The following is a 24441-nucleotide window of genomic DNA, read 5'->3' on the forward strand; positions in this document are numbered from 1 at the left end:
TAAAAAAGGAAAAACTAAGGACTAACTGAGCTACCTCTGCAAACATTTCTGCCACATCCATAGGTAGCAAAAAGGGGAAAGTGTTTTCCTGTTTCATTACCTTTGAACAAGTCTTCATGTCCAAGGAAGTGAAACTACCCCCTGGTGAAACAGAGCACACTGATGTTTATCAGATTGAAAAGTCTTCATCCATCATTGTAAATATTCAGACAATAAAAACTTAACAAAATGAGTTCTCTGGAGAGCTGCCCCTCTTAAGATTTGCTTGCACATCAGTAATTTCTGCTGAAAGTGCTGATCAGAACTGGTAAACAGTATATTAAATATTGATGTAAGAATCAGTGAAGCAGAACTTGAATGATTCAGTGTCATAAGTAGCTTTTTTTTTTTTTTTAAGCAACAGAGATCTATTAAACAAGGTTTAAAGGAAATTAAATCAGACCTTTGAGAAATATCATGTGATATAGTATTATATTTTTCATAGATTTCCTACCTCGGTGATATATTTCAGTGACCTTTCCTTTTGTTTTCATTTGTGATAGTCATGGATACTTTTACCTCTTAGGGTACCAAAGTTAATGAGGCTAAAAACTTTTGGCTTTTGAGTATCAGTTCATTTCTTTCCACAAGTTGGTTTTAAATTGTAATTGCTTTGTCATCTGTGGGAATCATGATTTTTTAACTGCCTTGTAAAGAAATGGAGGTTCAGCATAGCATACCTTTTTTCAGACCCGCCATCTAATCAGGGGTTGGCAAACTATGTTTCTGTATGACCCATGAGCTAAGAATACTTTTATACTTTTAAATTGTTGTTAAAAAAAACTTTTTAAAATGGTATTTCATGCCGTGTGAAAATTATATGAAATTCAGATTTCATTGTCCATAAGTAAAATTTTATTGGAACATAATCATATTTATTCTTTATTTAGCATCTGTCTTGTCATGGCTGAGAGGTTGCAACAGAGACTGTGGCCTACAAAGTCTAAAATACAAAGTAGGTGCTACTGGTCCTTTGCAGAAAAAGTTTGGCAGCCCCTTATCTAAGTTTTTGTTGGGTCAGCTGACTTGTGACTTGAGTTCTTTCTCGCTTGCTGTTTCTCTCTCTCTCTCTCTCTCTCTCTCTCTCTCTCTCTCTCTCTCTCACCTATACACACACACACACACACACACATACACAGAATTTCCTAATACATTGTCAGCTTCCTAACTTAAATGATTATGCTTGATTCTGAAGACTTATATTGTCATACTACAAATTTATTGTCAGAGCGGTAAATCTTTAGTTTTTTGTTTGTGAGCCCACTCTACAAAAGATGCACAGAAATGATTTATTCCTTAGTTACTTGGAGATGATATAGTTGAAGATTTTCTGGAGAACCTTTTTCACACCAAACTCAGATATGCTTCATGGTGAGCAAATATTTAGATTAGAATTATAATGTTGATTCCCCACTTTTAAAATATCTGGAAGTATTTAGTTGGTATTTTGGGGGGCTGGCCAAAGAGGGTACAGTATTATATAACTGGTCCTACATTTATCACCTGCATTCCATTATGGTTAAATTGGCTTTCTTTTTATTTTTTTCTTACCTGATTTTTTGTTTGCTTGCTTTTAATGTTTATTTAATCATTTTGAGAGAGAGTGTGTACAAGCAGGACAGGGGCAGAGAGAGAGGGAGAGAGATGTGGGACTCAGTCCCACAACTGCGAAATCATGACCTGAGCCGAAACCAAGATTCGGATGCTTAACTGACTGAGCCACCCAGGCTCCCCTCTTTCCTGATTTTTAATACCACGGAATCATCAGAGTACCAATTGAAAGTAATCCTTTAATCTTATAAACAAAATTTTGCTTCATTGACACTTTTCCTGACAAGTACAGCAGACCATTGACAAAGGTGCACATATTTTCCTTTCCTTCCATAAGGTTATAGTTGATAGTTTTCCTTTCTTTGATTATCAAAGACTCTCACTACAGGCAGTATTATTTTCTGTGCCTAAGACTATTTCTGAAAAGTTGGATCACTAATGATGCCTGCCAACTTGAATGTGCACAAAGTTCCTAATATACTGTTTAATTAACTTCGAGCACTCATGGATGCTTCAGTGTCGCATGTTTAGTGTGAAACAGACTCTAGACTTGGGTATTTTTTTTCCTACCCCACGAGCTATTTAGTTCTCTCTTTTTACTTGGCCTTATGCTTGAATAAACTAGACTTCTAATCTTTTAAGTTATTCTCATGTTCATGATTTCAGGGTTTTATATTATCATGTAGCTTAGACTTACTCCTTCCTGTAAGAAAACCTAACAGCAATGTGTTAGAAGTTTTTTTAAAGTGAGGGTGCACTAAGTGGCCTAGTTCATGGCTACTTTTAGGACCTGATAGATAATCTTAATGCCTCTAATTTTCTAATTAAAATGATCCTAAATACTTCAAAAATTAAAAACAAAAATAGGAAGAAGAGGATTTGACTCCTGATTATTAACTAATCAAGGTGAATCATTCTGAAATTTCAGACACGTGCATGTGCTCTGCAAGTTTTATCCGCCATCTTGGAAGGCTCAAAGCAGTTTCTTTCTGTTGCTGAAGACACCAGTGACCACAGAAGGGCTTTTACTCCCTTCTCTGTGATGATCGCATCCAGCATTAGAGAGTTACACAGATGTCTTTTGTTAGCTTTGGTGGCAGAGTCATCCTCACAGACCCTCACTCAGATAATTAAGGTAAGCATGTCAAGTTATCAACGGGTTCTGGATGGGTTTTCTCTGTTTTGATCTTGTATAATGTTTTACATTGTCCAAAAGTAATTTGACTTAAGAATAGAAGTAACAATTTTATTTAAAGTTATCCTGTTTGTTTTATTTAAAGCTATTCTATTAAAAAAAAAAAAGCTAGCCTATTGTGCCTCCTCGCTTGATCTTACCTACACTCTTTGTATATCCAAATAAATGATTTACTAAAAATACTCCCATATTTTTAGTATTAAGTTGTACCAATGAGAACACAAGTCCAAGTCCCCTAAAAAAAGGACAAAAAAGAAAAAAACTGATTTTCAAATGAGTCTTCATAGACTTTTCTTTTTTAATTAAATGCTATAACATTTTGTGTCTGTGCTGTGGCTTAATCAGGCCTATTGATGGGCTATTCTTGTCTTTTGCAGTGCCTTGCAAATTTAGTATCAAATTCACCTTACAACCGTCTGAAACTCAGCCTGTTGACCAAAGTCTGGAACCAGATAAAGCCTTATATCCGCCACAAAGGTTGGTGGTAGTTTAAAATCGATTGCTTTTTTGTATCAATCAAATCTAGATTATTAGTTTTAAAAATATTGAGAGCATTTTTACAGCTCTAAGATATCTCTACTCATTCTCAAGTTTTCGGGGAAAGCAGCTATTGCTAGAAGCCTGCTTTTGACCCGAGAAGCCCCAGTGGACACCTGGAAGAAGTGAGCTGGAGAATTAATTGTAAAGATTAGTGGTTCTTTGCTGCTGCAGTGTAGTGACTTTAGAGTTCTGGTTGAGCCAAGTGCAGGGGGCCGGCGCTGGGGGGGCGGGGGGGTGGATGGGGGGGCAGTGCTCTGGTACACAATACGTAGTTTCTATCCTTAAGGCAGAAGTAAGGATGGGTGGACAGTCACATAGACATCATCCTCTTTTTGGAAAGAAAAACGAATGTAAAACATAACTGCTGTAAGATTATCTCCTCTGCAGTTTAGATAAAATTCCAGAACCTCAACTCCCCCACTTACTGCAGAGTCTTATTTCTTGTTATTTCCTGACTTACTCCCACACGTGATATATCTGTGCTATAAACATTTGCCTAGAGAACATTTGTTTTTCTTTTGCTAGCAAGCAGGCAGTGAAAGTACTATGTGGTCTGTTACCAGACCACATTCTGATAAGTTTTTCAGTCAGAGTTCTTGAAGGAGGCAGTGATGTTTCTGTGACGTCATGGGAGGGGTACTAGACCTGGAGTCAGGCTGAGGGTCTGCAGCCCATTCCCATTTCCTCCATCTCATAACTGTGGCTCTGTCAGAACCGTCATTTCCTCCTAACAGGAAGACGTTGACCTACCTCGGAAGATTTTTTAAGGCTTAAAGGAGATGATGATGTATACACATGTATCACTGGACATCACGGTCCAGTTCACTTGTTTCACCAATGTGTAAAATGGGACCCAGAAAGATAAATCTTGCCTTTGACATCTCTCATGTCAGTGGCAGAAGTAAGATTGAAACAACTCAAGTCTTTGGGCTCAGTCCCCTGCTCATTCCGCTGCACCAGCTTTTCTTCATCTATAAACTGAGAGGAGCGGACCATGTCTCACGTCCCTCCCAAGTGTCTGGCTTTGTCTTTCAGCATTTTCATGAATAAAATGGTCAAACCCTCAGAAACTTGAAAGAATAGTACAGTGAACATGTGCATATCTCTACCTAGACTTAACAGTTATTAACATTTGTCATATTTGCTTTGTCTCTGCCTGTATGTATCTGTGTACGTGTGTATACATATGTGTGTATAAATAGGTATATTTTTGAACCATTTGAAAGTAAACTTCTGGGGCGCCTGGGTGGCTCAGTCGGTTAAGTGTCAGACTTCGGCTCAGGTCACGATCTCGCTGTTTGTGAATTTGAGCCCCACGTCGGGCTCCGGGCTGACAGCTCAGAGCCTGGAGCCTGCTTCGGATTCTCTGTCTCCCTCTCTCTCTGCCCCTCTCCTGCTTGTGCTCTGTCTCTGTCTCTCAAAAATAAATAAATGTTAAAGAATTTTTTTTTGTTTTAATAAAAAAATTTTAAAAAAGAAAGTAAACTCCAGACATGATATTTCATCGTGAATACCTCAGCATGCATCTTACAAGAACAAAGACAATTTCCTAAAAAACACATCCCCATTCTCACACCTAAGAAATCCACATCAATTCCATAATATTGTTTCATATCTACTCCACATTCACATTCCACCATATGTCTCAAAAAGTCTTCCCTCCCTTTTTGTGAGGACTTGGGTTCATTCCTGGTTCATGCATTTCATGTCATTATGTCAGTTTAGTCTCTTCTAATCTAGAGTAGTCCCATCACCCTTTTGTTCTTTCACCACGCTGATTTGGGGAAAAGTCCAAGACCGTTGTCTTAAAGCCTGTTTTACCTTCTCAGTTTGCCAGATAGGTTCTTTACAGTGTTGTTTATTTATTTATTTTTTTTAATTTTTTTTTAACGTTTATTTTTGAGACAGAGAGAGACAAAGCATGAACGAGGGAGGGTCAGAGAGAGGGAGACACAGAATCTGAAACAGGCTCCAGGCTCTGAGCTGTCAGCACAGAGCCCCACGCGGGGCTTGAACTCACGGACCGCGAGATCATGACCTGAGCCGAAGTCAGCCGCTTAACCGACTGAGCCACCCAGGCACCCCTACAGTGTTGTTTAAATTCTGTTTCTGTCCCATGTATTTCTATAAACTGGAAGTTGGGTCTGGAGGTTTCATTGGATTCAGGTTACACAAGGACGCCATCATTCTTCATTGTCTGCGGGAATAATTGTGATCCTTGCGATAGCTGTTCCCACAGTGATAGTGATTCCCATCAACTTTGACAGATGTGAATGTTCGAGTGTCAAGCCTCACTCTCTTGGGAGCCATAGTGTCCACTCACGCGCCTCTACCTGAAGTCCAGCTCCTTTTACAACAGCCCTGCTCTTCTGGACTCAGCAATAGCAATTCGGCAACTCCTCACCTCAGCGCTCCTGATTGGTGGAAGAAAGCCCCCTCGGGACCCTTTTTGGAAGAGGCTTCAGTTAGCTCCCCTAAGGGGTCTTCAGAGCCTTGCTGGCTCATCCGACTTTGCATTTCCACTGTTGTACTGCCCAAGGAGGAGTCCTGTTCCAGTAGCGATGCTGGCTGTGCAACGGGGAGCATCTATGAACCATCCCCCATGCGATTGGAGGCCTTACAGGTAGGAGGTTTCCTCATTTTTAGAATGGAAGTAATCACTCTTCTTTCAAAGTATTGATTGATTGTGAGGAGTGAGTCTATGAAAATAACATATAACTGAGCCGCAGGTCAGTGGTGTTAGAGAGCTGTGCTTTAGGTGTGAGTGCTTTGTTGTTTTGGTTTTGGCAGCGGTTAGGAGAAGACTTGGTTGTAAATGTCACATTTATTCCTTTTTGTTGCAAGTCACTTTAGTGACCATAGTTTTTATGTGACAGGTTGGGTATGCTGGATTATATAGTAATTCTGAAAGACGTTGTACAGTTAAGCTTTGATTTCTGAGACTTTCAATATTTAATTCTCCATAACTTCTCTTCCATCTTCTGTCTGCTTAGAGACAACAGGAAGAAAACAACCCTAGATTAATTTATTTGCTTCTTTGGTACTCAGCTGTGATCTGAGACATGGGTTTGGTTCTGGGCTCTGCTGCTGATTGTGCGGTTGATATTAAACATGTCCTTGAACCTTTAACTTTTTTAGCCTTAGCTTCTTTAGCTGAAATATTCAGTCAGTACCTGCCTCAGAAAATTGTTCCCAGGCTTGAATAGTATTGACAACCTTAATGAAACACATTTCAAAAATTATAAAGCACCGTGAAGTTACATGATAGAGTTAACTGATTTCAGTCATAAAATAAAGATTATGGTTGTTCATTTCATTCAACATCAGATTCCTGCCTACCCCTTGTTAAATGTGAGTGATTTCTGAAATATTAAAACACTTTTCTGGATATTGCAGCCCTGCATTTAGGTCTTGAGGTTATTCCTCTGTTCTCTTTGCAGGTGTTAGCTCATCTGGCCAAGGGCTACTTTTCAATGGCTCAAGTGTACTTAATGGAGCTTGGAGAGGTGATTTGCAAGTGCATGGGGGAAGCAGATCCGTCTATTCAGCTTCATGGAGCAAAGGTAACTTTGATGAAAAGCCACCTGCTATTTTCTTCTCTTCCTTTATGTTCTTCCCTCTGTTCTATGTCTGTCAGTTCTGAGGTTTCTTAAAGGGGTATCAGGTAGGGAAAGTCATACATTCCTTCATTTTCAGCTCGCCAGAGAAACCCAAAGAATTCATTTGATAATAAATAAACAATATGTTTCTGGTGGTTTTGCTCCTGAAAGAATGCCTCTGATGTCAGAATTACTGAAAGAAGAAAGAAAATTCGGTTGGAAACTATTTTTCCCTTTGGTTTGAGGTTGTCTCCAAACAAGTGAGGTCTTCTGCCTCCGTAATTCGGATTATCAAATCTGCTTTGATAATCTATATTTCTTTTGCCTTGGCAGCTTCTGGAAGAACTGGGGACAGGCTTAATACAGCAGTATAAACCAGATTCTACCATAGCTCCTGACCAGAGAGTGCCAGTCACTGTGGTAAGTACACGTTGTTCAGTGCTCTCCTAGTGCTGCAGTCAGTTGTGAGGCTCAGTGATGAAGTGAAATAAACTGTGTAGTTTCTTCCAGTGTCAAAAACTACAGCTAATGATATGTGATGACAGGAGACTAGCATGAATAAGATTTATTTGCATTTCTGTTTATTTGCAGTTCAGTATGTGGTCGGATTATGTGCAACGTACAGCCAGCAATTGAAAAACCAGTATTTCTTTCGCATAAAACCTCGTGTGGTTCCTCATCCTGCCCAAGAGGTAGACTAGAATGGTGGGAAGAGCCAAGGATTTGGGATCCGAAGACATGAGAGCAAATGTAGGGAGCACATTAATGGATGTGTGAGCACAGTTTCCTCATAAAGAGGAATAATAATCTGTAACTAGATTGAATAAAATGTAAAGCTGCTGGCAAATAGTAGGTGCTTGATAGATGTTGATTCCCTTAACTCCCTCACCACCCCGCTCCAGGATTCCTAGAAAATTCCTGTGACCTTAGGTTGTTTCTGTTGTCTCCATACTGCGCCAGTTCTTTGGAGGAGGAACACGTGACCCTACCAAAAAGGGCTTCTACTTGGTGCCAAAAGCAAAGTCAACTCAACATTAGTGGTGTTTTTTACCTTCTGCCCTCCTCATCCTGCCCATTCTTTTCCCTTTGCAATTTCCATCATCCCTGCAAGCAATTAAGAATATCTAGCCCTAGTCCTTTCCTGAGACTGCCACTCAAGCTGAAACGTCACCGTTCACAGGGAGAGGAGTTGAACTTTGCTCAGACAGACCTGGGTTTGCACCTGGACTTCTCCCCCTGCTGGTCAAATGACTGTAGGCATCACGTTCAGGTTTTTTCATTTGTAAAAAAGAGATATACTTTCTATATTACTTGTCAGTTGCTGAGTAGTAAATTAGCCAAAACACTTAGCATCTTACAACAATATATATTCTCTCACATAGTTTCTGTGGCTCAGGAATTGGGAGTAGCTTAGCTTTGTCCTTCTGAGCTTGCAGTCAAGATGCTGGCAGGGGCTGCAGTCAACTGAACTTGACAGGGGTTTGAAGATCTTCTTCCAACACAGCTCACTCACATACCTAGCAAGTTAGTGCTGGCTTTTGGCAGCAGGCCTCTCTTACTTCCTTCCCACAAGGAACTCTCCAGAGGGCTGCTTGAGTGTCCTGTGGATATGGCAGCTGGCTTCCCCCATTGCAAGAGAATCAAGACAGAGCAAGACAGAAGCTGTGGTGTTCTTTTTTTTTTTTTTTAAATGTTTATTTATTTTTGAGAGAGAGAGAGAGACACAGTGTGAGGGAGGGGAGGGGCCGAGAGAGAGGGAGACACAGAATCCAAAGCAGGCTCCTGGCTCTGAGCTGTCAGCACAGAACCTGACGCGGGGCTCAAACCCACAAACTGTGAGATCATGACCTAAGCTGAAATCAGACGCTTAACCGACTGAGCCACCCAAGGCACCCCTGTGTTTTTTTTTGTTTGTTTGTTTGTTTTTTAATTTTTTTTTTTAACGTTTATTCATTTTAGAGACAGAGAGAGACAGAGCATGAATGGGGGAAGGTCAGAGAGAGAGGGAGACACAGAATCCGAAACAGGCTCCAGGCTCTGATCTGTCAGCACAGAGCCCGACGTGGGGCTCGAACTCACGGACCGCGAGATCATGACCTGAGCCAAAGTCGGTCGCCCAACCGACTGAGCCACCCAGGCGCCCCACCCCTGTGTTCTTATAACCTTGTTTTGGGGTTTTTTTTTTTTTTAAGTTTATTTATTTATTTTGAGAGAGAGAACACATAAGCAGGGGAGGAGCAGAGAGAGGGGGAGAGAGAATCTTAGGCAAGCTCCTCATTATCAACGCGGAGCCTGACTTGGGGCGCGAACTCATGAATTGTGAGATCATGACCTGAACTGAAATCAAGAATTGAACACTTAACCAACTGAGCCACCCAGGCATCCCACCCTTGCTTTGGAAGTTTCACACTGTTATTTCCATAGCACCCTACTGGTTACACAGGTCAGCCTGGACAGGGGCTAGGTGGGGGGCCACCTCCTTAACATTAGGAGACAAGAATCCGTCAACATGGGCCATGTTGGAGGCTGGCAAGCATACCTGTCTAAAGTCTTCTGGTTTGGGGTGGGGAAGGCCCAGATTGGGTTTCTAGAAACTAGGATTTAGGGGAGGACAGAATTGATGTGTGGGACACATGGCAAAACTTGGGACTAAATCCGTGGGGCAGAAAGTAGAGACTCCAAAACCACAGACAGTTGCAAATGCACCTGAAATCCTAAGATTTTTAGAAAGCATGGGAAAGAAACGGTTCAAGGTACTCTTCAGATGCCTGCCTTGAGAGCTTTAATAAAAGTGAGGTAGGGGCGCCTGGCTGGCCCAGTCAGTTGAGCGTCCGACTTCAGCTCAGGTCATGATCTCACAGTTTGTGAGTTCGAGCCCCACATCGGGTTCTGTGCTGACAGCTCAGAGCCTGGAGCCTGCCTCGAATTCTGTGTCTCCCTCTCTCTCTGCTCCTCCCCTGCTCACACTCTGTCTCTCTCTCAAAAATAAATAAAGATTAAAAAAAAAAAAGGTAAATCTTCATAGTACCCACAAGAGAGCCCAGTGCTCAATTTAAGAGTCTCCACTGTGCACCTGACACTGTGCAAGGAACTTGACACACAGTGTTACATTTTACTGTCACCAAGACTCTGCCAAGTAGACATCTTCACCCTGTGTTACTGAAGAGGAATCAATACTTAGGTTCAGGGACTTGCCCAGGGTTGCAGAGATGGGAAACAGCCACTGAAGGATTCAGCCCCAGCTCTGCCTCTGGATCCGGTGCTCTTTAGACTCTGGCACATGGCCTCTGGGCTGTGCAGGGCCCTAATGCCCACTAGCAAGTTACACCATATGTTTGTGCCTCAGTTTCCTTGTGTGAAAATGGAGATAATGACACATACTTCATTTAGTTGTACTGAGGATTGAAATGGGTAGATATGTGTAAAGCTTAGAGCAGTGCCTGGCATGTAAGAGGCTTTCTGGAAAACACGAGCCATGGCCGCCGTTACCACCATCACCCCCTGCCCCTCCTCATGATCATCATCACTCCCATCACTCCGGCCACCTAGCTGTAGCCAGCTGTTTCCTAGTTCATAAAGTGGAAGGATGCAGTCATTGTTTTCTTTTTTTTCTTTTAATTTTTTTAATGTTTACTTATTTTTGAGAGAAGGAGAGAGACAGAGCACAAGCAGGGGAGGGCAGAGAGAGAGGGAGACACAAAATCCAAAGCAGTCTCCAGGCTCTGAGCTGTCAGCCCAGAGCCCGATGTGGGGCTTGAACTCGGGAAAGACAAGATCGTGACCTGAGGCAAAGTTGGAGGCTTAACCGACTGAGCCACCCAGGCGCCCCTGCAATTGTTTTCTAAAGCTCCTTCCCCTGCTGTGCAAGGACTAGCGGAAGCATTGACAAAAGGCTACTGCTTTAAATTTTTTTTTTAACATTTATTTATTTTTGAGACAGAGAGAGAGAGAGCATGAACGGGGGAGGGGCAGAGAGAGAGAGAGAGGGAGACACAGAATCCGAAGCCGGCTCCAGGCTCTGAGCCATCAGCCCAGAGCCTGATGCGGGGCTCGAACTCACAGACCACGAGATCGTGACCTGAGTTGAAGTCGGACGCTTAACCACCTGAGCCACCCAGGCACCCCGAAGGCTACTGCTTTAAAGAATGTTGCATTACTAGGGCCACCTGAGGTAGTCTTAGCGGCAAGTTGGTTCTGCTGTAGTGTCTGGGGCCACAGCTGTAACTGTGCCCCTGATCCAGGTGGTGATGTTCTGGACGATGATGCTAAACGGCCCTCTGCCCAGAGCCCTGCAGAACTCAGAGCACCCGACCCTGCAGGCGAGCACCTGTGACGCCCTGTCTTCCATCCTGCCCGAAGCCTTCAGCAGCCTGCCGGTAACTCCAGGAGTGTTTTCTCACCTTACGTGGTGCCCCCCGAGTTTGATTCAGATTCGTTGTCATCTTGAGCCAGTATTCAGCGTCATCCCTGGCTTGAGTGTGGGGTGAGGGCGGTGGAAACACTTCAAGTCTTAATGTCTCAGGGGAGCCTTTCCTCCCTGTCCTCGGAGGGCAGGTGAGGGAGGAGGCTTGGAAGAGACGTTTCAGAAAGACTTCAAAACCAAGAGTTAGGAGGACCTGGGTTTATCTCTTCCACTCCACTCCCTGATTTTCTTAACATCTCTAACCTGAGTGTTCTCATCTATAAAAGGGGCACGATGTGAGGAATAATACGAAGTGTGAGCAGTACTTGGCCAGTGCCCACCACATGTATATTCAGGCTGCTCCCCTTCTTTAGTCCTCAGTGGCATTTGCATGAATTAGCTTTTATAAAGAGGCTGCTTTCAGGAAGTAGGAGAACACGGTGACCTAACTCACACAGTGGGAAAGGTTAATGGTCACAGGTGCTGTGTGTGCCCAGCACCAAGCAGGCACTCACCCAATACCTGGATCCGTGTTGCCCCTCTGCTCTCTGCTAAGGTAGTCTCAAGGTCTCCCTTGTGTTCAGATGCAGACACGTCCCAGTCGCGTGTTGAGGACAGTGGCTCATGGTTCTTTCTTTCTCACTTTCCCTCCACCCACCTTTCTCACTACAGAGCGACAGGCAGATCCTGTGCATCACCATGCTGCTTGGGCTGAACGACAGCAAGAACCGTCTAGTGAAAGCGGCGACCTCGCGGGCCCTTGGAGTCTATGTGCTTTTCCCCTGTCTCAGACAGGTCAGAGCGAGCCTGCACAGCCCTTCTCTGCCTCTGTGATAGGCCAGGGCAGTGTTGATTTGGGTGCATAGAGAGCTTCTGAGTTGGACAGTAAGGGACACCAAATTGCTCTTAGTTTCTTTAATTGCTACTAAAATACGGTAATGCCTGTAAGTTCATTTATTTCTAATTATTTAGCACACTGCCCAGGACCCTAGATTTACATTAATGAATAATTGAAAAAAAAGGAAGTGGGATATTGCCATGGGATAATAATAATTTAGAAAGCTGATGTAGAATTTTTGCTAAGAAGCGAATAAATTTCTTTTTCACTCTTAGTTGTGACATCTCACTGTGAAGTGTGTAATGAATAGGATGTGTTTTAGAAATGCATTTCATTGGCAGTGTCATTTCCCAAGGTGGAAATCAGTCTAAGCACAGATTTCATGGATCACTGTCGCAGACCAGGTTATAAGATGTTCAACAAGAGCAAAATCCATAGGCCCCACAGGTGTGCGTGGCACATACCAGAATCCCAGAAGACCTTCCCGTGGGGTTTTAATGAGTGTCCACATTATAATAAGTAGAATAGTAAATTGAGTAAATAAATTTTGATTTTCAAATAGAAATTGTGGTAAAGGCTTATATCATTGTCTGAAAATAAATTTCAGAATTTCTAAGGCAGCTGTGTGAGCTCCCAAAGTAACTACAGTGTTTTATTTTCTCTTACAGGATGTCATATTTGTTGCAGACACAGCGAATGCAATATTGATGTCACTTCAAGACAAATCTCTGAATGTCCGGGCCAAAGCAGCCTGGTCCCTGGGCAACTTGACAGACACTCTGATTGTCAACATGTAGGTGACTCAGCTCATTTCCCCTGGGTGACTTCTGAGGTTGAGGTCCCAGGAGGGTATCTTTGATCTCTACTATAAAAGAACAGTAATTCTCCCATATCGTGTAGTCAGTCTTCATGCTTTGTTGTGTTTTATTCTCCTTCAAGTAATGAGATTAGTAAGTTGTTCTTTATATATACATGTATGTGTTTGTGTGTGTGTATTTAATACTGTATGCTGATATAAGTAACGTATCCACATTATAGAAAATGTGGAAAATACTAAAGTAGAAATTCAAAACCATAATACAGGTCGCACTACTCTTTAAATATCAAATTTGTAATTTTTCAGAGTAATAAAAAAAAAATTGAAACAATACAAAAGGGGTCATCAGTATAAAACCTCCCTCCCTAGAGGCAGCTATTGTCCCTCATGTACTAGTGCCCTGCTTATCATTGCTTAGTTCTCCCATACAGCATGTCTAAGCATCCTCCCAACTTCTGCTGGCTTTTTATAAATTGTTCATTACTATTACATAATCACCACTGTGAAGTGATTATTTAACCACTCCGTTACCGAACATGTGCATTATCTTAGGCTTTTCTAACCAATGAACATTTTTGTACATAAAATCTTTATTTCAAGATACACCTTTTGGTCACATTCCTAGATGTGGGCCTACTGGGTCAAAAGGTATAAACTTTTAAGTTCTTGATATAATTGGAACAGATTTGTTGAGCTGTTTTCCCACATTTTTATAGTTCTACTAAGTGAATGCCTGTGTATATGTATATATTTAACTGAGTTTTAACTTTTAACGTGTTTTGTCTGCTTTGGATGGAACAGGGAAACCCCAGACCCAAGTTTCCAGGAAGAGTTCTCTGGTCTCCTGCTCTTGAAGATGTTGCGATCAGCTATAGAAGCGTCCAGGGATAAAGACAAGGTAGACCCACAGCAAAGCCTGGTATTTCTCCATTAGATACTTAGTGTATTATAGTTGTATCCCCCAAATGTATCCCTGTTGAAAGGAGATCAAGAGAGTACTCAGGTATAATGTGGCCTACTCCACACTCGTACAGTTTCCTTCCTGTCTCCTGTGTCATGAAAAATATCAATGCTCTTTGTCATACTGCTCCATGATCTGTCCGTGTTTGTTTTAATATTAGTCTGCTTTTGGTTTTTTTGTTTTTTTCTAAAAAATCTTTAAGTAGAAGTGACAAGTCAGAAAAATCAACAGCCCTTGGCTTTGTATAGCTCCCATTAGACTAATAAGTTAAAAGCATAGAAATGGGTTTTAGGGTCAGGTAGACATGGTTCAAATCCTGGCTTGCCCTTTAGTAGCCGGGTGACGTTTGGTATATCATTAACTTCTCTGAAGGTCTGTTTCCTCATCTGGAACCTGGAAGTCATTACATCTACCTCAGTGGCCTCGGAGATGCCTTGTGTTAAAGTACCTAGCATGATACCTGACCCATACCGAGTGCTTAATTTAGTACAGTGACTCTGAAAACCTGGGAAGCCCTATGTGGACTAATCTGTTCAGAATTTCTGGGACTAGGGCATGGGAATTGGTTTTGGAGAAAGAAAGCTCCTCGGATGATTCTACTGTGCTGCGAAGGTTGAGAGAGACTTTCTAACGGAAAAGTACTGGACTGGAATTTTGAAACCTCGCCTCTCCTCGTCACCTTGCTGCAAACCAGCTTTGCCCTGTAGCCTCTGGGTCTTCCACACGGTCTCTGTAAAACGAGGAAGACAGACCTCTCTGGAGTCTAATCCAAAAATACCAGTGAGGAGCTGTGGAAGACCTCACCTCTCTGATGGCATAGGCTGTTCAGCACATAAGGCCTTGCAGAGTTTCAAGAAGCCACACTTTTACAGGCTGCTGTTTTCATTGGCTTTCTGACTTTTAGCTGTCCAAGACCTCCTGGGTTTTTTAAAGCTGAAATGATACTTTCTGTAACATATCTTTGGCAAAGCAGATTTCGAATGCTTTTTTTTACATTTTATTATAGGTAAAAAGCAACGCAGTGCGGGCCCTTGGAAATTTGCTTCATTTTTTGCAACCGTCTCATATAGAAAAGCCCAGGTTTGCTGAAATCATTGAGGAGTCTATCCAGGCCCTCATCTCTACTGTGCTGAATGAGGCTGCCATGAAAGTCCGATGGAATGCTTGCTACGCAGTGGGGAATGTATTTAAAAATCCTGCTCTTCCATTAGGTAAGAAGGTGTCTCTCTGGTGCAGGGCCTCAGGACAGCACACTCCAGCCTACAGTAGTATTCAAGATGTTCCTCATAGTTTTACTTATCACATATTAGAAAAAATGGAAATGTTTCGAATGCCCAACTTTAGGGGAATCATAGTATATATCATAGTATATATATTCAAAGGGATCCTTTAGAATTATGTGTACAAAAAGTTTTTGATAATCTGGGAAAGTACTTCTGATGTTAATCAAATTAAAACAGGATATGCAGTTGTTTCTACGACATGATCTCAATAAATGGGTGGAAAAAAGAGTGAAAGGAAATTAGCCTAATCATTAACGGTGGTTGCCTCTGGAGGGGATGATGAGTAGGACTTTTGTCTGCTTTCATTTTCTATAAGAAAATGTTGTTCTAACAACCGGGGGGAGGGGGGGAGGGCAATGAAGGAGAAAAGCTGGCATGGAAGAAGAGGTACAGATTGGAAATCCCAAATGAGCCCTTGGTACTGAAGTGGGCTGCTGTGTAGGAGGGCATCTCAGTAATGACGTGCCATGCACCTTGATAGAGCATCAGTGGCTTATAGCTGCTTAGGCATACAGGTCAAAGCCTCCAAATCCCCTTTCCCTCTCCTTACCAGCATTTGCCTTATACATTTGTCTCTGTGACAAGATTTGAAACAAGTTATGTTCCTGGAGAGGTAAAACCATTCTGGGCCAGCAGAGCATGCATCAGGTTAGGGAGATCTGGCTCTGCTCCCCTTTATTGCCACAATCTTCCCGCCAGGGGGTGCCTGGCTGGCTCAGTTGGAAGAGCACGTGACTCTTAATCTCAGGGTCATGAGTTTGAGTCCCACGCTGGGGGTAGAGATTGCTTAAATAAATAAATAAATTCAATTTAAAAAAAAAAATGCTCCCAACCGAGGGCTAATGGAGAAGTAGCTTCATGGCGTTTTCTACAGAGGAAATAACCCAAAGTGACCTTTGGAGTTGGAGCTTGTCTGCCTGCCTGCCTTCAAAGACAGCAAAGAAGTTCGGAAGGGCTGAAAGCGGGAAGCTGAATTCTTTAAAAAAAAAAATTTTTTTTTTAATGTTTATTCGTTTTTGAGAGAGAAAAAAAAAGAGACACAGAGCAGGAGTCAGGGTGGGGCAGAGAGAGAGCAGGACACAATCTAAAGCAGGCTCCAGGCTCTGAGTTGTTAGCACAGAGCCTGATGCGGGGCTCAAACCCACAAACCATGATAAGACCTGAGCTGAAGTCAGACACCTAACCGACTGAGCCATCAAGGCGCTCCTAAAAAAATTTTTTTTTAATTAATTTGTTTTTGAGAGAGGGCATGAGTGAGTGAGGGGCACAGAGAGAGAAAGAGAGAGAATCCCACACAGGCTCTGCATTGTCAGCACAGAGCCTGAAGCGGGGTTCAAACTCATGAATTGTGAGATCATGAGCGAGCTGAAGTCAGATGTTTAAACAGACTGAGCCACCCAGGCACCCCAGGGAAGCTGAATTCTATTCTACTGTCCATTTTGAGGAATAAGAGCCACCCCAAAATTGAGTGGGGAGTGGTAGTTCTGATGAGGAAGAAAGCAGGCTGATTTCCTGGGACTGACCAACAGGAAGGGAAAGAAGACAGAAACTGGGACATCATCTTCTCAAAATTAGAGAATTGCACCTTTGGTTAATCTGAGTCCTCTGTTCCTTAGTCACTGCCTAGATAGCACCTTCTTTTTCTTTGCAATAAAACACATGACTTGCTATGTCCAGAGCAGTGTCTGGATGCTAATCTGGGTGATGAGATATTTTTTTGTCATCATGAACAAGGCTGGGCATACGGTTGTGCAGTGTGTGCACTGCTCAGAAGCAGGCAACTGAGCACAAGTGGCACTACAGTTTAGTCCGAGCTCCTCAAGCCTTACCCCCGTAGGACAGCCTCTTCCCAGAGAAGCCGCCTCTTTCACTGTCGCCAAAGTCCCCATTTAGAGTAGCAGAGGCCCCCATGTGTGCGGCAGACTGTTTAAGGAAATGGGAAGTTTGGGAATCCGTACTCAGCCCCTTCCCTAGAATCCCACAGTGAGTACCGGTCACCCTGATCCTATAGGGTTAGCATGAGAATTGAATGAAAACCTAGTGTCAGCTGGAGCATAAGTGTGTATTTCTTCCACCCTCTCCACTCCCCTGCTTGTTTCTAAGCCTTCATCTGTTGTAATGCCGGTGGGTTCTTTCTAGGAACAGCCCCGTGGACCTCCCAGGCCTACAACGCCCTGACGTCGGTTGTGACATCATGCAAGAACTTCAAAGTGCGCATCAGATCTGCCACTGCCCTTTCCATCCCGAGCAAGAGAGAGCAGTATGGGTCAGCTGAGCAGTACGTTCAGATCTGGAACGCATTGGTCACTGCCTTACAAAAGAGCGAAGACACCACAGACTTTTTGGAATTCAAGTACTGTGCCAGCCTACGGACCCAAATCTGCCAGGCACTGATCCACCTCTTGAGTTTGGCCAGTGCCTCAGACCTGCCCTGCATCAGAGAAACCCTCGAATCGAATGGGGACATGGTGCAGTCCTTTATCCTACAGTTTTTAAAATCAGGAGCAGAGGGAGATGATACCGGAGCACCCCACAGCTTGCACGAAAGAGACCAGATGGTCAGAACGGCCCTGGAGCACATAAGCAGCATCCAGGCACTGGCTGGCGACTCAGCCAAAAGGGCCATCATGGACTTTCTAGAGGATACCCTCACCATTTATTTTGACTCCTCTGGATCACAGGTTGCACTCCTGGGACTGACAGATCGGTGAATGGTCTGCCATACCTTCCAGGTGTCGTGGTAATGGAAAGACCCAAGCTTGAGAATCAGATATGCAGGATTCAATTTTAGGGGCAGAAACAACCCATTCAATTTTATTCAGAATGGGCTCACATCTATTTAAATTTTTCCCAAAGGGCTCAACCACTTTAGGGAGTGGTTCCGCTGCATTGGCCACGGTCCAGGTTGTTGGAACCTCTGACCTGTGCAGCCGGGAGCCGGGAAATACGGTCGTAGGGAGGGCTGAGCAGACTGGACGGTTGCGAAGGGTGTTTGGCCTCAGACACGAAGATAAAGACAAAAAAACGAATGAATTTAGGAATCGTTATGTTATATATTGTGTCTTGGAATTGTTTTTCTTTTTGTAATAAACTAATGAAAACTAGCGTGCCCATAACCTTCTCTGTTTTTAGATCAAGTTGTGTTTATAGAAAGCCTCAGGCAGAGCTGATGTTTGGCCAGTCTGCACTGATGTAGCTGCTTCAGTTGCTAAAATACTGAGAAGTTCCTCACAGGCTGCTAAACAGCTACTGCACTGAGCTTCCCAGGTACGCACCCTGGAAGCCCTCCGTGTGCCTCCCCACGAGCCGCTAGCTAAAGAGCTGCCTCCTGGCACCTGGCTGCCACCCTGGGCCCGCGTCCAGTTCGCCGTAGCCGCACCACCCACTTCCGTCTCAGCTTCTAAAGTCCCCGAGGAGAGTGTGGTCCGTACACTAAAGGTATGGTTGTTTCACCACCTTTGCATCTGTGCCTTAGAAAAAGAATTCTCTAATTTAATTTAGATGGTTATAAAGCTTTTTAAACTATATTTTGATAATGTTTAAGCCGTTATAAAAGTGATTTCTCCCTGAAGAATTATTTACATTTAAATTTTGCATTCCTCTATTAACCACCAACAGTTTAAGGAGAATTGATTTCAGGTAGGAACTTCAATCCACAAAAGAACCAACTAAAATTACTCCATACTTATATTTGATCTGGGATAAATAAAAATCAAGATACATAGAATGGATTTTGGCAATACATTATTTAACTGTTGTTATTTAGCTTAAAATTCATATTTTAGGGCATACATATGTCCTCAGCATTTCTCATTTGCCCCTGAGTTGCTCTTTTCCCTCTACTATGTTGTTGATTGTTCAGGAAATACTATCCAAGCAGACCGGGGAACAGATTAGTCCGGTAACTGAAGGCCCACTTTTCCATTGGTAGAATGCCAACCAGTTTCCAAACAATTAGACTATGGTACAGTAAAAACACCCATGTAGAACATTCTTTAAAGTTGCTTTTCTTTGGAGATGACTCTGGACACGAATTATTACAGAGGCCTAGGGACTGGGTTGAACCTGTACTGATCCTAATGATGAATCTTGGAACTTCCATCTCTTTAAGGAATATGTTCTGAGCAGCAGCTTGTTTACTTGTCCCTGTCCTAAAAGTAAAAATGTGGCATAGATACCCACTGTTTGGGGGACTTTCACTGGTGACCTTCTTGATAAAAATATTTGTGAAATGACTTTGAGTGGTCTGATTTGATGATTTGCTCTTATCCTTTGTTTATCTTGAATAAAACTTCATTTTTTGAAGAAACTTTCACTTCTGTACAGGTTTCCTTGTCTCTGAAAACAGATGTCAGTATGCTCATATGCAGGGAAAGCCGAAGGGTAAGCACTTCTAGAAACTCCAGGAGCCCGGGGTACAGCTTCTGTCTGGATGGGATGCCGGTTCTCTCCTTGCCGTAGCACTGTGGGTATACCCCAAGGGCAGGGGCTCCCACACGCCCTGCGCTGGTGCCTCAGGAAAGCTGCCATCGTGAAAGGAAGCCTCACAAACAGTAAAGGGTTAGAACTGATTCTGATGCAGAAACAATAGAAAGTCTGGCTCTGATGCAGAATTCTAATTCAGAATGCCAAACTCTGAACTTTCTTTTGATGTTTAAAAGGGAAAAAACCAGGGGCGTCTAGGTGGCTCAGTTGGTTGAGTGTCCAACTTCAGCTTAGGTCATGAGTTCGTGAGTTCAAGCCCCGCATCGGGCTCTGTGCTTACAGCTCAGAGCCTGGGGCCTGCTTCGGATTCTGTGTCTCCCTCTTTCTCTGCCCCCGCCCCCCATCTTCGTACTCTGTGACTCTCTCTCTCTCTCTCTCTCTCTCTCTCTCTCTCTCTCTCCTCTTCGTACTCTGTGACTCTCTCTCTCTCTCTCTCTCTCTCTCTGTGTCTCTCAAAAATAAACATTTAAAAAAATTAAAAGGAAAACAAACAGGAGAAGGGGCCATCCAGGTACAGATGGCTAGAGCCTCTGTTTAATAAACTGACAGCATGATGACACCTTGCTTACTTTTGAAGTTGTCTGTGACCACTAAAAGCCACTAATTCCGACCCACTTGGAGAACTTGAGGAAGGCACACGCTATAACCTGTTGTATGGTAGTAGTTCATGGTAAAGCAGGGGTCCTATGGTGATTACAGGGCAGCAGAAACGCACCCCCCCCCCCCAACGTGGAACACCAGGGCAAGAGCTTCCTTGATTTTGACATCTGTGCGTGAACACAGACCCTGAGCTGAACATCACCGTCTTTCCAGCCTAAGAGTTCTGTGAATTCTAGCTACTCGGCTTCATTTGGCCTTCACTTTGTGAATACAGTGCAGTGCTTCAGAGCCCAGGGTTGAACCCTGGCTCTGCTGCTTTCTATCTGTGAACATCTTGTGCCTCAGTTTTCCCATCTGCAAAAGAGGGATAATAGTGCCTACCTCATAAGGATATTATAATGAGTAAATGAGTTAGTATGTGGAGAGTTCTTCAGACAGCTTCTGGCACCCAATAAATGTCAGATACTTATTTTCCTTGAACTTTCAGAGCACTAGACAGAAATAACGGTCGACATACCATGACCTTTCGTGTTGGTAAATAGCTGGAGTCTCCTGACTGCACCCTCAGGTGAGGTGTTACCTGGGATGCCTCGGGAACCTGAATCCAGCAGTATGGGAGAGGCACCACCCCAGGACCTCGGTAGCCTGCCAGATACGGCCCTCCGTCTTGCCCCTACAGGACCCCATGGAAAAGGGAAATGCCTGGATGTGTGGGAGGCCACATACTTAACGGGGCAGTAGTGACCCCTTTCCTAGTTCTGCCTCAGGACGCATCCCCAAGGGCCAGTCAGGAATTAACATCCAGTTTCCACAAGCTTTGGAATTACACCTGGGTTTTGCAGGACAACTCTGCAACTTAATAACCACATCCCTGGGCAAGTTACTTGACCTCTCATCTGTAAAATGGGGATAATAGTACCTCCTAGGGTTTCAGGAGTAGGTCGCATGATATCTGGCTCAGAGCTGGCACAGACCAAGCACTCAGCAATAAACGGTGCCCTTGTCACACCTCTCTGATGTCCTTCCTGGGCTTGAATGTCTGTCTCTTCACTGGAGAAAGGTCATTGGAGTGGGACCTGCTTTTGGTACACACCTGGAGGCCTCGGGTCACAACTGAAGGGATCGTCAGCTCCAGTGGACAAGGATATTGTATTAGGGTTGGGGTCAGAGGACTAAAGCACTGCCACCAGTAACAACAGCCCACAGGAATGCGGCCTGCGGGTTTAATTCAAAGCAGCGGCAGCGTATGCCATTTGCAAAAACCTTTCCTTGAAAATTACTGCCCTGTTGGAGCGACTGGGTGGCTCAGTCGGTTGAGCGTCTGACTTCTGCTCAGTTCACGTTCTTGTGGTTTGAGTTTGAGCCCCACATCAGTGCAGAGCCCGCTTTGGATCTGCTGTCCCCCTCTGCCCCTCTCCCACTTGTGCTCTCTCTCTCAAAAATAAAACATTTTTAAAAATTAAAAAAAAGGAAAGGAAATCACTGCTCTGCCATTGATTCCATGACCAGCTGGTATTTACTGTAGGAATAGGGGCATTTCTTGAATGAGAAGTTCTATTAACAAAATTTATCACATATCAAATAAAAAAAACCCAAATGGTCATTTTTATGAATGCTGAAAGAGCATTTGACAAAGCTCAATGTCCTTTTTTGATGAAAATTCTTTTAAAAAAACTAAAGATACATTGTTAACATCATAAAGTATACCTATCTTATCAGTGACTCCTTAAAACGTCAGAATCAAGACAAGGAACCCTGTCATCACGACTGTTACCTAACATACAAGATTTAATGATCAAGGTGATTAAACCAACCATGCAATTAATTTTCCAGAAAGTTTTTTCAAAGAGTTTCCAAATTATGATTATTTGTAGAACACCAGTCTGAGAGACTGAATCCACAAAGCACCATTTGCAGAAAGTCGAGATAAATCAACTCGGCAAATAGAACTAATGAAAGTTCTGTAAGGCAGCTGTTTACAAATATGCCCAAATCGCTAGCTCTTCCGTATGTCAGCAATAATGGCTGCGATATTTTTTTGTCAAAAAAGATTCCGTTCACAAAAGTCACAAAAGTAATAAAATACCTAGAAATAAAGAAAGCCAGTCCAAGGAATTTGTGCGAAAATAAAATTTTCAAAGGTCACAAGAGACATTTAAAAAAGAGAAGGTATACGATGTTCTAGATAGAAGGACTCAATATTATAAAGACCACTTCTCTTTAAATCTATAAATTTAACCACATTCCCATCAAAGTCAAAATAAGATTTTTTAAAATGACAAAATGATTCTAAATTTCATCTAGAAAAGTAAATGCAAAAATTCAAACCAAGGAATGAGGCTTTTGGCTACCACCCCGTGAGAGAAAAGAGAATTTCTCCCTCAAATAGTGTGCCCCATGGAAGCACTTTCCATGCTCTGTAAATCTACACGCCCTGCTACATAAAAATCCATCTTTCATTCCAGTCCTACTCCATGCTGTTTCTCCCACCAGATGCAGCTATGGAGCCTGGACTAAATGCATGGAGCAGCTATCATGAACAGAAGGAATAAACAGGAACCTCAGGGAGGGACCAGAGAAGTCAGAGCCCCACCAAACCGGCATGAGGTTTGCCATTTTCCCCCTCTGGTCTCCCCTGGCCTGGACTCCAAGCAGACAGAGACCTGGCCCTGCAGACAAGATGCAGACGGAGAGAAGCTATCTCCTATTCTAGGACAGGGAAGGAGGACCCTGGGGTGGAGTGGGGGGAGTCCTGTTTGTTGTTGCTTCTCCCTGACACCAGCCCCTTGGCAAGCCCACCGCAGCCCACCGCGGCAGGTGCCTAAAAGTGCAGGGAAGGAACTCCTCTCTGTCCAGTGGAGCCGCAGTCCCCCGCTGCAAGGGAGTGATGACCATTGTGAGTGATGACCATTGCTTTCTCTCTCCCTCTCTCCCTCTGGGTTTTCTTATTGGACCTCTTACTGTGATGACATTTTCTTCTTTCTTGCTTGCTTGCTTGCTTATTCATTTTTGAGAGAGAGAGAGGGAGAGCACGAGCAGCAGAGGGGCAGAGAGAAACAGAGACACAGAATTGGAAGCAGGCTCCAGGCTCTGAGCTGTCAGCACAGAGCTCGATGCAGGGCTAGAACTCAAGAGACGTGAGATCATGACCTAAGCTGAAGTCAGACACTCAACCGACAGAGACACGCAGGTACTCCGATGGCATTTTCTTAATAGAACTCTGACACCAAAGGGAAATTTGAAACTTTGGGAATGGAAGAAGAGCAACAGAAATAGGAATTATTTGGGTAAATGTAACCAACTATTTTTTTCATCTTGAGCCCTTTATAATGTGTATAATCGGCGAAAGCAAAATTTACATAACATGGTCTGGTGGGACTTTTAGTAAATGTATATCTATATATGGTAGTAAAGATTTCTACACTTCACTTGAAGTGACAAAATATTAATCCTAAATAGACTATGAAAAGTTAAGTGTTTTTTGAAATCCCTAGAGAAACCACATTTAAAAATTACACAAAAATGGGGCACCTGGGTGGCTTAGTCAGTTGAGCACCCGACTCTTGATTTCGGCTCAGCTCATGATCTCCTTCCTGGTTGGTTGTGAGATTGAGTCCCTCACTGGGCACCACCCCACATCCCACGCTGAGAACCTGCTTAAGACCCTCTCATGCCCTCTGCCCCTCCCCCACCGCTCTCTCAAGCGCTCCTGTGCTCTCTCTCTAAATTAAAAAAATCACACATAAAGATACAGTAAAAAAGCTCAATAGACACATTTTTAAAAATGGGATGCAATTTTTAAAAAATGGGATGCAAACAACATTTCAGATAATCTGGAAGAAGACAAGAAAAACAGGAATGAAAAACATAGGGAACAAATAGAAAACAAGTAATAAAAGAGTAGCCCTAAATCTAAACATGTCAACAATTAAATTCAAAGATCTAAGTTATGCTAGTTAAAAGAGATTGTCAGGATGTTAAAAAAAAAAAAGAAAAAAAACACCTCAAGACCTATTTATTATTTATTAGAAACCCATTTTAAGTAAATAGTGTAGGTTAAAAATAAAAGGACAAAAAAGAAAACTATAGCATGCAGATACTGATCAAAAGAAAGCTGGAATAGCTACATTA

At 43.1% G+C, this 24441-nt stretch overlaps 1 protein-coding gene across 4 annotated transcripts in view; it reads left to right on the forward strand.

Annotated features, from left to right (window-relative positions):
* Nucleotides 1-18329, forward strand: part of HEATR6 (HEAT repeat containing 6) — a 34814-nt gene extending 16485 nt beyond the window's left edge. For all 4 annotated transcript variants that reach the window (XM_042915192.1, XM_042915195.1, XM_042915193.1 and 1 more), the window contains 11 exons: nucleotides 2519-2725; nucleotides 3163-3262; nucleotides 5593-5948; nucleotides 6766-6888; nucleotides 7258-7344; nucleotides 11166-11300; nucleotides 11999-12121; nucleotides 12833-12957; nucleotides 13783-13879; nucleotides 14949-15153; nucleotides 17365-18329. In XM_042915192.1, coding sequence (XP_042771126.1) covers nucleotides 2519-2725; nucleotides 3163-3262; nucleotides 5593-5948; nucleotides 6766-6888; nucleotides 7258-7344; nucleotides 11166-11300; nucleotides 11999-12121; nucleotides 12833-12957; nucleotides 13783-13879; nucleotides 14949-15153; nucleotides 17365-17936 — 2130 coding nt within the window. In that variant the 3' untranslated portion in view covers nucleotides 17937-18329. The remainder of the gene's footprint in view (nucleotides 1-2518; nucleotides 2726-3162; nucleotides 3263-5592; nucleotides 5949-6765; nucleotides 6889-7257; nucleotides 7345-11165; nucleotides 11301-11998; nucleotides 12122-12832; nucleotides 12958-13782; nucleotides 13880-14948; nucleotides 15154-17364) is intronic.
* Nucleotides 18330-24441: the final 6112 nt, after the last annotated feature.

Source organism: Panthera leo, chromosome E1 (assembly GCF_018350215.1).
Source record: "Panthera leo isolate Ple1 chromosome E1, P.leo_Ple1_pat1.1, whole genome shotgun sequence".
Lineage (NCBI taxonomy): Eukaryota > Metazoa > Chordata > Mammalia > Carnivora > Felidae > Panthera > Panthera leo.